Source organism: Montipora capricornis, chromosome 9, assembly GCF_036669925.1.
Source record: "Montipora capricornis isolate CH-2021 chromosome 9, ASM3666992v2, whole genome shotgun sequence".
Classification (NCBI taxonomy): Eukaryota; Metazoa; Cnidaria; class Anthozoa; order Scleractinia; family Acroporidae; genus Montipora; species Montipora capricornis.
The window spans coordinates 43,711,681-43,727,052 of record NC_090891.1 but is presented as its reverse complement, the minus strand read 5'-3'; the positions used below and the strand labels follow the sequence as shown (position 1 = coordinate 43,727,052).

General features: G+C 38.1%; 1 protein-coding gene across 2 annotated transcripts in view; it reads left to right on the top strand.

Annotated features, from left to right (window-relative positions):
- Positions 1–427: 427 nt before the first annotated feature.
- The window catches only part of LOC138015446 (dnaJ homolog subfamily A member 3, mitochondrial-like), a 17,155-nt gene continuing 2,210 nt past the window's right edge, over positions 428–15,372 (top strand). Inside the window, exons 1-13 of one of the 2 annotated variants that reach the window (XM_068862513.1) lie at positions 428–591; positions 682–747; positions 1,051–1,136; positions 2,378–2,458; positions 4,413–4,482; positions 6,485–6,633; positions 7,179–7,331; positions 8,121–8,268; positions 8,924–8,988; positions 9,112–9,183; positions 9,623–9,795; positions 11,439–11,536; positions 13,979–14,836. In XM_068862513.1, the coding sequence (XP_068718614.1) occupies positions 432–591; positions 682–747; positions 1,051–1,136; positions 2,378–2,458; positions 4,413–4,482; positions 6,485–6,633; positions 7,179–7,331; positions 8,121–8,268; positions 8,924–8,988; positions 9,112–9,183; positions 9,623–9,795; positions 11,439–11,536; positions 13,979–14,316 (1,659 nt within the window). In that variant the 5' untranslated portion in view covers positions 428–431 and the 3' untranslated portion in view covers positions 14,317–14,836. Of the gene's footprint in view, positions 592–681; positions 748–1,050; positions 1,137–2,377; positions 2,459–4,412; positions 4,483–6,484; positions 6,634–7,178; positions 7,332–8,120; positions 8,269–8,923; positions 8,989–9,111; positions 9,184–9,622; positions 9,796–11,438; positions 11,537–13,978; positions 14,837–15,372 lie in introns of those variants that run through there. The other variant, XM_068862514.1, reaches the window with a different exon arrangement.

The following is a 15,372-nucleotide window of genomic DNA, read 5'->3' as shown; positions in this document are numbered from 1 at the left end:
TGTCACATGTTTTCCATTGTTTATTCACTTGATGAAAATATAATGCGAAGAAGTTGAATAATAAATAGCTTATTGGACGATTAAGTGTGTAGTATCTTGGGATATGTTTACTTGTCTCTTGTATTTTGCTCGCCACTATACAGCGAGACTCACAATACTACACACGAGTAGTCTTAAATTTAATTTAGTACTGTAATTTAGTACTGTAATTATCACTCACAAAGCTATGGAAAGGTCTTAACGGATGGTAAAAATGGAAATTATCTGAAGGTGAAGAAATATGTCGGAAAAGGATGATTACATTTTAGCTTCAACCCAAAAAACAAATATCCCATGCATTTGTTCCCTTTCACTTGTCCATGCATCCAAATTTGGCATTACATTGCGTCATACAAGCGTAGAACGCATGCGCATCTCCATCAGTTGCCAATATGGCGGCTCGCCGGAGTGGTGTAGCACTGTTTAGGCGATGTATTTTTTGCCTCAGAGAAGCGCCGAAGCAAAGTTGTGATTTCAGTATTCGTAGCTTTTCGTGTTTGAGGAAGGCTGTTATTGTTGGCTCAAGCAGAGGTGGGATTTTCCGCGCTACCGGTAAGAATTCGTGCTCCTTGCTGACAGCGATAATCGTATATATAATTTTGCATTTTGGGAAAGCACTGATTGTTGATTTTATGATTTCAGCACCGGCGTCAAATCCTTCTTTTGTTGGTGTTCTTTATCGTCAAGCTGGGAAATTTCACACTTCAGGTGAACCGCATGAGCAGAGTTTTTTAGCAATAATTAAGCCTATGCCTTATAATTAGTGTGGTTTGATGAAAACCCACGTGTGTTGTTGTCGCTGATCGTGCCAATAATCCATGATTTTTATGGGCTGAAAGCAAATTTTTGCATACATTTGAGATTAGCCGATCTCATAAAGTTATCGTTATCATTATTGCAATGATTAATCATTTATCAAATTACAAATTGAGATGTTAATAACGTTATAATTCTAATAATTTATTTATTTATCAATTAATTTTTGTATTTGTTTTTCGTTTTTCCTTTAAGATACACTTAGTAAAAAAGATTATTACGAGATTCTAGGAGTTTCACGAAATGCTGATTCAAAAGAAATTAAGAAGGCTTACTTCAATGTAAGTATTCCACTGTTGTCAGCATTTTACATTTATTCAAGGGTTAAAGATTGCTTGCTATGAAAATACTGTATCTTTCTTTATGCATTTCAAATCAGACAGCAGCGCCCTTTGTTCATTCATATATTGTCCTATTGAGAGGTCATTAAATCTGGTAATCAAAGTACCGTATTTACCTGTGTATAAGTCAACCTTTTATGGCCTCAAAAGAAACTCCAAAAATTGCCCTCGACTTATACACCGGTCAAAGATTTAGAGCCAAGTTCCAGCTAAATAATTTATTCAAAATTAACATAATAATGTTGTCTTGGGCATAACAAACGCAGTGGACAAAAGACTTCGAAATGAATGTAAGCAATTCCAGTTGAAATGAAAAGGATTTGTCCAACTCTAAATGTTGAAGATACTCACAAGGACAAGATAATATGAAATGGACACTGGAAAGCTCAAAAAGGCATTTCTGTTTCTTCAAATAAAACATGATCCTTCAATGGCTTAGTAACCTGGTGCAATACCTCATGTTTGCGTGCAAGCATCGTCACTCATGTTGCCTGGTTGTTAATGATTGTTTTTTATTCTTTATACAAACCTGGCTTATTTAAATGCTTTTGCAAACTTAGTATTGTTTGGCTTATGAGTTTTGTTTTGTTTTTCATGTGAGAAATTATAAGTTAGGGACCAATTAAACCTTGCACACTTCCCATCATTTTTAAAGTTATTTTCAAAGATTGATTCCTGCTTCTGTGATGTTGTGCTTATCCTCTAAAGCCCTTTATCCTTGAACAACGAAACAAGTTAGTTTAAGGTTTACATGGGTGATTTTCTGAGAACTTTTTTGAAACTCAAGGACAAAATGCCTGTATATACAACAACTGCTGAACCACAAAACTATTAAGTGCTTGAGGCCCTGATTTGTTTGTGTATCCACAGTTCCAGAAGTTGAAGAATACAAGATTAGTGTCCCATGAACATTTAACAAAGAAATTAAGAAATTCTTTTTTTTGCCATCAAAAATGGGGGGTCGACTAATATTATCATTAATAATATTTTACTCATGTGCCTCTATTCCACTTTTCATCCTACATGTTCCTCTGTAATTTGGCAGGAAACATGATGGACAGAGACATGGCTTTTGCTCCATCCTAATACAGTAATAGTTTTAAGGGGTATTGTATTTAATATTGTAATAATTACATGTATGTTATATGTTTATTAACTTACTATTTTCCTATTTTGCACAGTTGGCCAAACAATACCACCCTGACACGAATAAATCTGCTGGGGCTGCTGAAAAGTTCCAAGAAATAAGTCAGGCATATGAGGTATTGCATCCTGTCCAATAACAGTACCATGAAATGATAGCGAATTTCGTCGAACTATGCAAAATTTCCTTTAGCTTGAGCGAACTTTGAAAGGTATAGTTAAATGTCATTGGAAATTTCATTGGAAATTTTATTTGCAATTTCGCTCCCACTAATGAAATTTCGTCTGAAATTTTGCTTCCTTGAACAAATTTGCTCAGTGAAAATTTGAAATTTCAAATAATTCTGAAACAGCAGAGGTCCCAGCAAAATCTCACCAAAAATTTATTTTCCTTAAAGTATCGCACACTTCATAAAATTTTGTACAAATGCGTCTAAATTTGACAAAATTCGCTATCATTACTTTTGCTTTGCCAGAAGGGCATGACCTTGAAGTGTGTAATTTGCACCTTTTTTACCTTGGAGCAAAGCTGGGGATTTTAGGATATCAATTTTATGCCCAAATATGGACAAAAATAAGATGGAAGGTGCATGCGCAGGAAAATGCACGAGCTACATTACATCCAAATAGGAATTTTTTTTAACGAAAAAAAAAAAAACCCAGGGCTACGCCCAGATTGTTCTCCTTTAGGGGTTTAATTTAAAATTTCTTACCCACATGAAGTAAAAACATTCTGAAGCATATCAATTATGCAGGTTTATTACCTTTCTTTTTGCAAAAAGTGTCAGGTCGATATGAAGAAAACAGCAGTGACTATGACATTGCCTTCCTAAAATCCAAGCTATGTATGTACATGTAACTTTGGATGCATCAGTAAGCAAAGATATTCAGCTTTTTAAAATGCGCGGAAGCAATAATTTTATTGTCATTAGTGTTCAGGATTTAAACTTCTATGGGCAGAGTAGAAGCATATTGGGAGATTATTTTAGTGACTCTTCGCCCTGTTCTCACATCAGTCACAAAACCTTAATCTGGTCATTTCACATCGCTGTTTCAAAACTGACGACATGTAAATGCAATAAACATAGCGTAGCAGCAATGTGAGAAGTCAGAAGGCAATGTTCTTGGTCATTAAACCCATGGTTTCGAAGCATTTTCCTTTCTGCGGGTGTTGTTGTTGGGGTGTAATCACTTTGCTAGATTTGAGAGGACTGGAGCAGTTAGGCTTGGCATAATAATAATAATTAGTACAATTACATAGGTTATTATTGAATTTAAATATTCTCTGCTATGATTGGTTGCTGTTGAGTTGACTATTACATTATAATCACCTAAGTGTTTTTTCGAAATGGCTGCACATTTTGTCGAGGTGACAGATAAAGAAATTTATAATTGTTTTAAAGAAAATGCATGTTTTTCAAATAACCACCTATGTAATTACATGTATACTAAAACAAAATCAATATGTTCACCTCACCTTCAGCGAATAATAAATTATTGTTTAAAATCATGGCTTGAAATTAACGAAGAAATCCAGTTGGAATTTTGCGATAAGATACGAAAATTTAGTCGCAAAATCGTTGCGCTGCATTATGTTATCGGCGGTGTAGCAAAACGAAATGTGAGCCTGCAATACTTGTGTTTAAAGAAACCACTGAAATGGCAAATTATATCGTAGGAATGGAGTCGTGCACAAAACATCGCAACGAAATTACGCTACAATAATTATGCTATCTTCAGATTGAAAGAACATTCATGGCGAGAAACAAAATACTTTTGTCATTTCTTCATATATTTTAGCAAAAGTAGCAGCAAAGTGCAACTGCTAACCCTTTTGCGACTTCTCCAGGGACTGTATTGGTTGCAATTTCAAGCCTTGTAAATAATATTATTGTTTCTGCTTACCCCATGCTGCTGTGCCTCTTTCCTTGCATAAACAGTAAAAACACTACCCCTTGAAAACGAATGACAGCTTTCCCTTTGTGACACTCTGGCAACTCTGCTTGTACAATTTCATGGGATTTCCATCTGTATTGAATGAACTAGTTTTAAACTTTGTCTTGCAATATTCAGGTGTTAAGTGATGATGATAAGAGAAGAACATATGACAATTTCGGAACTGCAGATTTCAGTGGAGCAACAGGTAAGTCACTGAGACAACATTAAATATTGTATTGGAAACAGTGGTTCCAAGGAGATTGTTGTTCCAAACCATGTGAGCAGAAAAGGGTCAAATAAGATGTTGTACATTTTGCGTTGAAGAACAATCAGACAAAGGCTGTGTTTACCAAAACAGTGATTAATAATTTTTATTATTATTACATGTAATGCCAAAAGGCTTTTTAGTTTAAGTCTATGTGAAACTTTTTTACACTGACAACTTTTCAGGATTCAACTGATAGTGTGTGAAAGAAGTTTCAACTTTACTTATTGAAGACATGAATATATCTGTGTTTTGTTTTATACCAGATCAATGTTTCAATGAGTGTAAACAAAAACAAAAAAAGAAGGTTCCAAATTGACAAGAGGTCTTTTTAAATGATTACCCAGTGATTTTTGAGAGAAAATCTGATTGCTTCTCAACAGGAATCAAGGCCATGACCTTCTTATTCCTGGTTGAAATTATTTTTCACCTAGCTGTACATGTATACTCCCAGAAGCTTGAGCAACGGCACTCATACTCAAAAGGACGCAGGTTCATTTCTTCTTTTCCAAAAATGTTTGTCCTGGTTCTTCAAACAGGACAGGAAATGAGCTGATTTAAAGAAATTTCAAAAGGAGCTCAAAATGTTTCTTTTTGCAATGGTGTTCAGTTAGAATCTCCTTAACCCTTTGATGTCCAAAGCAGCCTAAACCAGCCAGACTTAGTATTTCACTCTGTTTAACGCCAGACGATTTTACTTGTCAATGGGGAACCCCTCGGAGTCAATGGGTTACTGTAAATAAGTCTAACCCTAGTCTTATTATATTACTGATTATTATTCTTTTGAATAAATTGACCATAAAATTGTTAAAAATTATAATGAACATTTTTTATACCAGTTTTAAAATACCATAAAATTCCGAAAATACGCCCCTCTGTGTATAATCCCCTCCAAATATATGCCTCCCAAAGCAGCAACGCAAAAAACCCTCCGTTAAATCGCCCCTCCAAATATAAGCCCCCCGGGAGCTTTTATTTGGAAAATTGCCCTCAAATACAAAGTACATGTAAAACAAAGCAAAAACAGTAAATTGACTTCCAACTATAAGGCTAGCCCAATCGATTTGGAAACGCAAATTTCCCTCCATAGATAAGCCCCTCCGAATATAAGCCCTTCCAAAAATAAGCCCCTCGAAAAGGGCCTTTGAAAAATATAAGCTCCGGGGTTTATTTTCGGAATTTTACGGTGGCTTATTTTACATTAATCAATTTTTGTGCTTTTTGCTTTTGTTCATCGAGTCTTTGTCATGTTTACCTATTGACCCCTGGGTGTGAGACAGACAGATTTTGCTCTGTCTAATGCCAGACGATTATACTCATCATCTGGGAGCGTCCTAAGGGCGTTGAGGTGTCAGTGGGTTAATTGTACATAGCACCTTAGAATATTTATAGTTTTTGGCATGTTATAAATGTTTATTTATTATCATCATCATCATCATCATCACTATCATCATTAATTATTATTCCTAAATTCTGGAACCCTAGCTAATAGCATGACCTTTTTCTCCTATGTCAAGGCAATTTTTCTTATAACCCTTAGTAGTGTCTGAGAAATTATATTATTATACATCAGACTCACTATGAAAAATCTGATTGGTCGAGAGCATTCAATCAATTCAATCAATAGCTTGTGAACTTGACATAATAAATGTAATATGTGCTGCAGATATTGCATTTATCATGTCAAGTTCAATGTCTGCCTGGTTACTAAGCCCCTTGGAGTGTTCTCCTCAGAAACAAAATGGCTGAACGCTTCGCTTCTGTTTCTGAGGATGAATTATGTGAAAAATGTATAATAAAACAGTTATTGAATTCGGTTTTCGCATGATATCATGAATTATCAAAACCTCGTGTCTGTGTTAACACAGACCTCGGTTTTGATAATTCATGATATCATGCTCAACCTCATCCAATAATTATTTAATATTGGATTGTTTTCAAGGTGGGAATCCATTTGGTGGTGGCAATCCGTTTGGTCAAAATGTGGATGCAGAAGAAATATTAAAGTCTTTCTTTACTCGGCATCATAATAGTCCTTTTGGGTTTACAAGCGGTAGTAGAGGATTTGAAGATTTTAATGAAGTGCAACAGGTTAGGAAGCAATATTATTTTCTTGAGCATTATGCAGACACCTGTAAGAATCCCTGAGGCATCTCTATTCTTTTATACATGTACAATGTACATGTGTGTTTGACTTTCATAGTATTTTCACTAAGGTTCTCTTTTAGTTATGGGATAGCATCCAGGCATCCCTATGCATTAATATGTTTGATTTTAGAATAATCTGCAATGAATTCCCAACATTGACTTGCTCCAATATTTCTTGATAATCTCAGTGATAAAGAAGTATGCAGCACTCTTTGCAGCTTTTTGTTTTTGTGGTTGGTGGCTCAATAAAGAATATGTAAGATAACTGTAATGTTATGGTTGGCAGCCCATTGAATTAGGCATAGAAGAAGATACTGTACATGCGATGTCACAAAATGTATTCAAAGGCATACAAATAAAAAGAAAATAAAATGAAATAACATAACATTACAAATAATATATTGATGCCATTAAGCTTTTTTCAAACAGCAATCCACAAATTTTATAACCAAATGTCAGAACATCTTTTCCTTTCGTTACCCTTTCAGCATGTTTTAAACCTGTCCTTCATGGAGGCAGCTAAGGGTTGCCATAAAAACATAACAGCTCGGACACAAGTTATATGTGATCGTTGCAATGGCAAACAGGCAGAGCCGGGGACAACTTATTCAAAATGTTCCACTTGCAAAGGGACTGGAGAGGTAAGCTGGTTTATGGAAATTGTATTTGGCTCAAATAAGGGAATCTTTGCTAATCTCGTTCTCACTTTTTATAGGCATCATGCAATAGAAACAAATGCGTTTGGTTTAAAAAACTCATCAAACTTGAAAGGGTTTTGGTTACCCAGGGATGTCTCTAAGCACCGGCTGGCAGTGAAAATTGCTGCTTGAGAAAGGGGTGATTGCTGGCTGAGTTTTTGCCGTCGATTGAAGTGACTGAAAAGATCACAAATTATTCTCTACAAATGTCATTTGATGTGTTACCAAAAAAATGAAATATCTGTTAGTATATGGAATCATCACTAGAATTTACTGATCCTGGAAATGAAATCAAAGCATTGTTTTAAGTACTGTTGTGCATGTCTTTTCTTTTCCCGTAATTTGCCGTGTTGAAGAATGCAGGGTGTTGCGAGACACTGGGAACAATCTTGTTACCATGTCCCTTTGATGCTCAGAGCATGAACTTACCACCTCAGTAGAACCTTAAACCGGATCAGTTAATTCTTAGCCACATCCCTGGTTACGCCACGTTTAAAGCCTCTTTTACAATCGGAGAACTGTTAATCATCAAAAACGAAGTTATACCAAGTGGCAGATTAAAATTGGTTTTGCACATACTGGACACAGAACAAGGGCAAAGGGTGACCTTAAAAGCAAAATCTGGAAAATCTGGTAATGCAATAATTGGATGTGCATTTAGCACTGGTTAGGGATTTTCTTTCTCACTGCTGCCATGTATTTTTAATTTTACATTCATTGTTGTATTTACAGGAAACAGTGAATACAGGGTTCTTTCACATGCGATCAACCTGTCGTCGTTGTGGTGGACAAGGACACATTATCAGCACCCCATGCAAAAAGTGTCGGGGCAGAGGAAGAGTCAGTGAGACTAAAGCCATTACTATCCCTGTTCCAGCAGGTACAAATACATGTACAGTCTGTTATTTCTGTTGCAGAAGACCTACAGGGACTCTACTTTTCAAATTATGGGAATCTGAAGTTTTTGTCACACTTGAAGTGGTTTCACTAAGGACCAACAGCTGGCAAAAAGTGTTGGTTGCTTCACTCAGGGAAAAAGACTACTTTTTCCCTTAAGGTGGCTTACCGGTACTACAGTTTTCCGAATGAAAAGATCAACAGATTTTAAAATCTGTGAGATTAAAGCAACAGGATGTCTCTTCTGAAGTGTTAGTCACTGCAATTGATGTAAAGTGTAACTTAACCAAACAAATAAATTCAAACCCGTTGAAAATACTAATGATAAAAAGCTTGTGCTAATGCTAATGATAAAAAGCTTGAAGAAGGTGCCCTTGGCCTGCAGCCTCGGGCAGCATTTTCAAGACGTCGGCCACAGTTTTTCACTATACAGACCTCCCAGATGGCAAATAACATAATTATTATATGTAATGCAGAATTTGTATGTATGTTCACTAACCAATCACCGACTGAGCAAACATTGCATTTTCATGACATCTTATTGGACAATGAGAACACAAAAAATACGAAGTGGCTTACATTTGGCACCCTTTTTTGGTAAGGCAAAAAAAGCCTTTTTGTTTTTGTTGCTTTTTTAGGTGTTGAAGATGGGCAGACTGTCAGAGTTCCAATTGGGGGAGGGGAACTATTTGTTACATTTAGAGTAAGTTAAACCTTTTTATGCCATCAGTAATATTTTTTATTATTATTTTACTGTTTATTTAGCATGTCTGCTGCAACAGCAAGGTAATTTTAGGACTTATTAATAGTTCTTTCATTATTTCAGGTCAGTGAAAGCAAAATATTTGGAAGAGATGGCGGGAATGTCAGCTCGACAGTAACAATTAGTTTTACACAGGTACAAAATTCCATTACATTTTACTTCAGGGCTGCAGGGATGGCGCAGTGGTGAGAGCACTCACCTCCCACCAATGTGGCTCGGGTTTCGATTCCCAGACTCGGCGTCATATGTGGGTTGAGTTTGTTGGTTCTCTACTCTGCTCCGAGAGATTTTCTCTGGGTATTCTGGTTTCCCCTCTCCTAAAAAAATCAACATTTGACTTGATTTGCGTTATTTGTTGGTCATCGCAGACAGATTTGAACATGTATAGGGTTTTAAATATGTAAATATAAAGGAAATGCGAATAAATACATTGGTGGAGTATGATTAAGTTAGCTTGATTATGATAGCTTAGTGCACTTCCCCTTCTGGAAACAAAGGATTACTATTTCCTTCACACTATACTGCAACATTTATACTTTTGTGGCTTTAGTTTGTATGATTCCACTGTTTTCAGGCTATTCTTGGGGGAACGATTCGTGCCCCTGGTATCCATGGAGAAATTGAACTCAAGATACCCCCTGGAACACAGTCCCATCAGAAGCTTCGTCTGCCAGGGCGTGGCATCCCCAGAGTGAATGGCATGGGCAAAGGCGACCATTTTGTCAATTTTAAAATACACATACCCAAGTAAGTTTGCTATTGCTTTGCTAGGTTTAGACTGACAAATAAGAAGGATTGATGTTGAAAAAAACCACGTTCTCAGTTAATCGGGGGTAAACGTCAAATCAGTTGTGACTCGCTCGCTTGAAATGATCTCTTGCTTTGCAAAGGCTGCATGCATTTGCGACAAGCTCATTTGATTGACTGGTCTACAATCCGCGCACCAGTGGCTCAGTTGGTTGAGCATCGTGCTGTCATGCGGGATATCGCAGTTCGAACCCTGGCCGGATCAATACTCGGGAGCTTAAAATAACTGAGCAGAAAGTGTTGCCTTTGTAATTAGTGGTTAGTACTTTTCTTGGATAAGGACTATAAACTGTAGGCCCCGTCTCTCAAGGTTCCTGTGGGACGTTAAACATACCGCAAACTCAATGATGAAATGGTATATGAAATGAATCATATATGGACTGCGGATATGAAATCAAGTGAAGCTATGATCTTCGCAGTTATGAGCGCAATTTTTGCAATTGCGTAGAGAAGCCTGAAAAATTCAGGACTTCAACGGGGTTTGAACCCGTGATCTTGCGATTCCGGTGCGACGCTCTAACCAACTGAGCTATGAAGCCACTGACGTTGGGAGCTGGTCATTTTTGGGTTCTAAAAAAAAAAATTGCGCTCATAACTGCGAAGATCATAGCTTCACTTGATTTCATATCCGCAGTTCATATATGATTCATTTCATATACCATTTCATCATTGATTCATTCCTCACGGGACCATTAGAACCCAAAAATGACCAGCTCCCAACGTCAGTTGCTTCATAGCTCAGTTGTTGGTTAGAGCGTCGCACCGGAAGCGCGAGATCACGGGTTCAAACCCCGTTGAAGTCCTGAATTTTTCAGGCTTCTCTACGCAATTGCAAAAATTGCGCTTATAACTGCGAAGATCATAGCTTCACTTGATACCGCAAACTGTTCGAGAAGAGTCATGGTGTTGCGGTTGTCCTGTGCTCTCCAGGAGAAGTGGCCGGCTTGGCGTGATTTCTCTAAAAAAATGGCTTATGGTGTATGAGGCCACCTAAGCAGAAATAGCCATGAGTCAAAAAGGGACCTAACCGAGTGCTGGAACAATTGTATCATTTATCTTAACTGTAGATCCGCGACAAAATGTCTTGAGACACTTCACATTTTCCGTTAGAAAACACCCTTTTTCTTTCGCAGTACAACAAATTACCTCTTCATCAACAAAAGCTTCTTCCACCCCCGAGCAATGTTGTATAGCCCAAACCCAACTACCAACATTGATGGGGGAGGGGGTGGTGGGAGTTGGAAAGGGGTGCTGAAATGAGTCGTTAAGTCAAGTGTGAAAACCTTTCAACACTTTTGTCGCAGATTGTATGTCTGTTTCAATTCACCACATACTTCAGTTTGCTTTTACGAACGTAAATGTTAAAACCTCTACAAATAAGAAAACATTTAATATGGTCTGCATGTTTTTTGTGCCTTAAAAAATTCTCCCACTTTTTAAGACAAGAGGATAGGATCACTGGGCGTTTTCATAAAACCCAAATTTTACCACCACTGATATGACTGCAATTGCATTTGTTCCTTTTCATGGCTGATGTCTAGTTTTAATAATAATAATAAGTTGTTTTCTTCATCTAACCCAAGGTATCTGAATGAGAAACAGAAGGCCTTAATTTTAGCTTACGCAGAACTTGAAGATGACGTCAATGGAACAGTTAGCGGTGTTGAAAAGTCTGACAAAGGTGAGGTTGTTTCCATTCCAAAGTAAAGTGCTTGGAGAAAATTGGAGAAAATTGGAGAAAACTACATCTTACGAAGCAGCTTCTGCCAAGCAAAAAAGTGTAATTATTTTAATAAAGATGATGATGACCGTGATGATTTATTAGGGACCTAACGTTGTCTAAAAATATTATTTCCCGTGACTATAATAATTTTGCCATTACTCCGTGTCGCTCGGCTTTGCACCGCGCACCGGTGGCTCAGTTGGTTGAGCACCCGGCTGTCATGCGGGAGGTGGTGAGTTCGACTTCGGCCGGACCCGTAACACTCAGGGTCTTGAAATAACTGAAGACAAGGCGCTGCCTTTCTAATCACATCTGCAAATGGTTACACTGTCAAGTCTTCTCAACCGTAGGTCCCATCTCATAGCTCTTGTTGGAAATCAAATAGTATGGGACGTTAAAGAACCCACTCACTATTCGAAAAGAGCAGGGGACGTTGTCCCCGGTGTTGTGGACTGACCTTAATCTGGACGGGGGCATCTTTCACTTTCTAAATTAATGGTAAACTTCGTATCAAGTAGTCTGTCCAAAAGTCCCCCACAAAGCATTGTAAATTAGTCCTGAAAAGCCCCGAGGGGAGAGTAATAACTTCTCTTCACGTCACTTTACTTCACTTCACTTGGAAAGTGTGAAGACACATTCCAAGAATAAAATTGATGAGAACGGGGTGGATATTTAGAGAGAAAAATTGAAAAGTCATAGTCAGGTCCCCCTCGTCCTCCAGCTGACCTCAACTTTGATCATTACACGTTGTTGTCAAGACGAGAACGGCAAAGAAATGTATCAAAATGTCAAACGCACGTGCAGGGCGTGCAGAACCATTGTTTGTGCTATTTAAACCTACGGTTTTGTGGTGTTCTTTCTTTCGTCCTGGCTTAAGGTGATGGCTAAGAGAACGCTGCGATGCCCTACACGTGCGTTTTATATTTGTGTACATTTCTGTGCCGTCTTCGCCCTGACAGCGACGTGAATTAACGAAATTTGAGATTATTTGAAGGACAACCACGCCCTTCATAGCAATTTTAATCTTGGAATGATTATACACACTCAGTGACCTTGCCGAAGTATTTGGCGTAATAGCGAAATTATTTCAATAACGGGAAATAATTTTTTAGACAACGTTCTCGTAGCCATTGTCGTCATCCTTGCATAACTACATCAATAAACAACTTGATGTTATTCTAATCACCTCACGATTAAGTCGTGCGACGTGGACATTGTATGCAAACGTCTTGGAACAAAATTGGCATGAACGATGCGGAAGTTTGGGGAGAAAATGAGACATTTATTGTCAGGTGCTCACGTCCTCTACATACATTTATGAAATAGTTAGGATAGTACGCGCACTCTCATTGGTCAATAGCTGTGTTTAGATGAGAGTATGGAACAGGGCTGTGACATCACACGAATTTTGATTGGTTATGTATTGTCAGACGTGCGTTTTGATTGGTTGGTAGGAAAGAAAATCTCTTTCAATCAAGAAGTCAAACAACAGCATTTTCCTTCATTTGTTGAATTATCTTTGACAAAGATTTTATAAAAGCAATAATAAGAGGGCTTTTTTCCGTGATGCAGTCGAGGGTTTGCATAACTGTCTCGAATTCTCCCAACTCCCCCTCGTGTTTAGATGAGGCGATGGAAACAGGGAAAACGCCCTCGATTGCTTAAGTAGCCTCAAATTTAGTGATTTTACATCGTTGTTTTGCAAAGTATTCCCCCCCCCCCCCCCCCAAAAAAAAGAGCTTAATTGCTTGCCGGATATGCAGCACGAGTATTTTTCCTCTTTTAAGCAATCGTATCACTGTTTTGTGGCGTTTTCGTGGACGTCACCCGGCGTCGTAGATCTCAAAGTAGGGAGTTTTAGAAACCACGACGGCTACGGCGAGGAAAACGTCACTTCAAACTATTAGTTTGAGCAATTTTAAGTGTTTCAGGATATTTTCATCTTGTCTGTGTTGTACGATATGGGCGAAGTATGCTATAACCAGATTGATACGTACGGATTTGACGCAAGGAGAGAGAAGGAGAGATTCACTGTTGTTTGTCCACGTTGTCATGAAAACCTGAAAATTGGTCATTTTGTGTTGTTGGTTTGACGAGTAGGGGAGAGAAATGTTGAAAAATGCGTTCCGCACGTGCAGCTCGATCATTTTTTCCTCTTTTAACCAGTAATGTTACTGGTTTTTGGTCCCTATTTTAAGTCCCTAGTCCCTAGTCCCTGATGTCAGGAAGAGAACAGCAAAGAAATGTACAAAAAATGTGAGACGCACGTGCAGAGTGTGCAGCGTCATTGTTCTTGCTCATGAAAACCTTTTGTTTTTTTCCGTTTTCGCTCTCGTCGCCTCCTTCTTTTCTTTAAGCTCCCTAATATCTGGGTTTGTATTGTCTTTGTCCATCAAACAGACCCCAGTAACCGTTCTTGGCAGGCCTACGAAACTCCCATGGGTGAAAAAATTTCGAAACAAATTGATTTCGAGGAAGTTATGGAGAGGCAACGTCCCCTCGGGCGGTTTAGACCAGATGGAACTTGGGATGACGAAGATGAAGAGGCGAGGGCGCGACAAACCAAGCTTGCTGTTATGAGATTTGTCATGGTCACTTCCAGCATCGTTTTGGTTTACTTGCTTTTGCAATTCTATTTTTTCGGACTGCAAGTAAACGCAAGTGATTTTGAATCAGAGGACATTCATTTCCGAGTCGAAAATTTAGAAGATTCTGACAAAGACAATAAGCCGAGTTGATGAAACCTGGGTGTTTTAAACGACTGGAAAATACATTAGGGAGCTAATTGAGACTGCCTGAATAATTTTGCTGTGAGTTGATTTGTTGTCGTGTGACTATATGCATTTTGGAAAGGGACTTCCTAATTTGTAAAGGTTACGTTTGATTCACCCCAAGAGAAAAATTCGCACTACTAGGTAATTTGTACGTCGCACTGGTGCGTCCGACATTTTTTTTTTTTACATTGCTTTCTTCAAACAAATTTCTTTGATGTCATCGTCAGTTACAATGATTTTCATTGAAGTGTCGCAAAAACTTACCCGCAGGTGAGCCAATCATATGATTGGTTCATCCGCGTCTCAAATCAGTACAAAGCGGTTAAGCGCGGGAAACGCAAGCCTGCACGTCAGAGTTGCTTTGTCCTGTGATTGGTTGACGATGTGTCGGAAGATTCTTCTTCCCATCATGAAGCGCAGTAACAACACGTGACTTAAGACATTCAACGTGACAAGCGGTCATGTTTTTAATCGAAAGTAAAAAGGCATGTGTTGCACGAAAGTTCAATTCACGGAGGATAAGTTTGAGAGACAAACACAGTCACCATTTCTCAGTTTTTGGTACATATTTCTACATTAACTCACACCCTATAGAAAACCAAATCAAAATGAACGTCGTGTGTATAGCCAAGTGCCAGCAAACTTTGGAATTGACTATTGGTGTTGTAGCGTCAATCATTCTTAAGAGAGTGTCTCTTTAAAGTGTTGAAACTGGTTTAAGCTACCTTAAGTGATGTCTTGCCGGGAGATTAGGCAAGTTTCAAGATTAAAACCTCGCCTTCCCTTTTTTTTTAAATTTGAAATCTAGACGATGTTTTCGGTGTATTCTTTTGGAACTAATTTGTTTCGCAAATGCAAAATATAAACGTTAACGAAAACGGAGATGGTCACTCGGGGAAACTCGGAACTTATCTGACTGCTCCCAGTGGGACTAGAAGTCCAAGAAGTATTGCAGGACAATAACATTTATTGTCAGCTGGATCTAGTTGAATTGCCCAGTTAAAACCTAATGAAGGGACC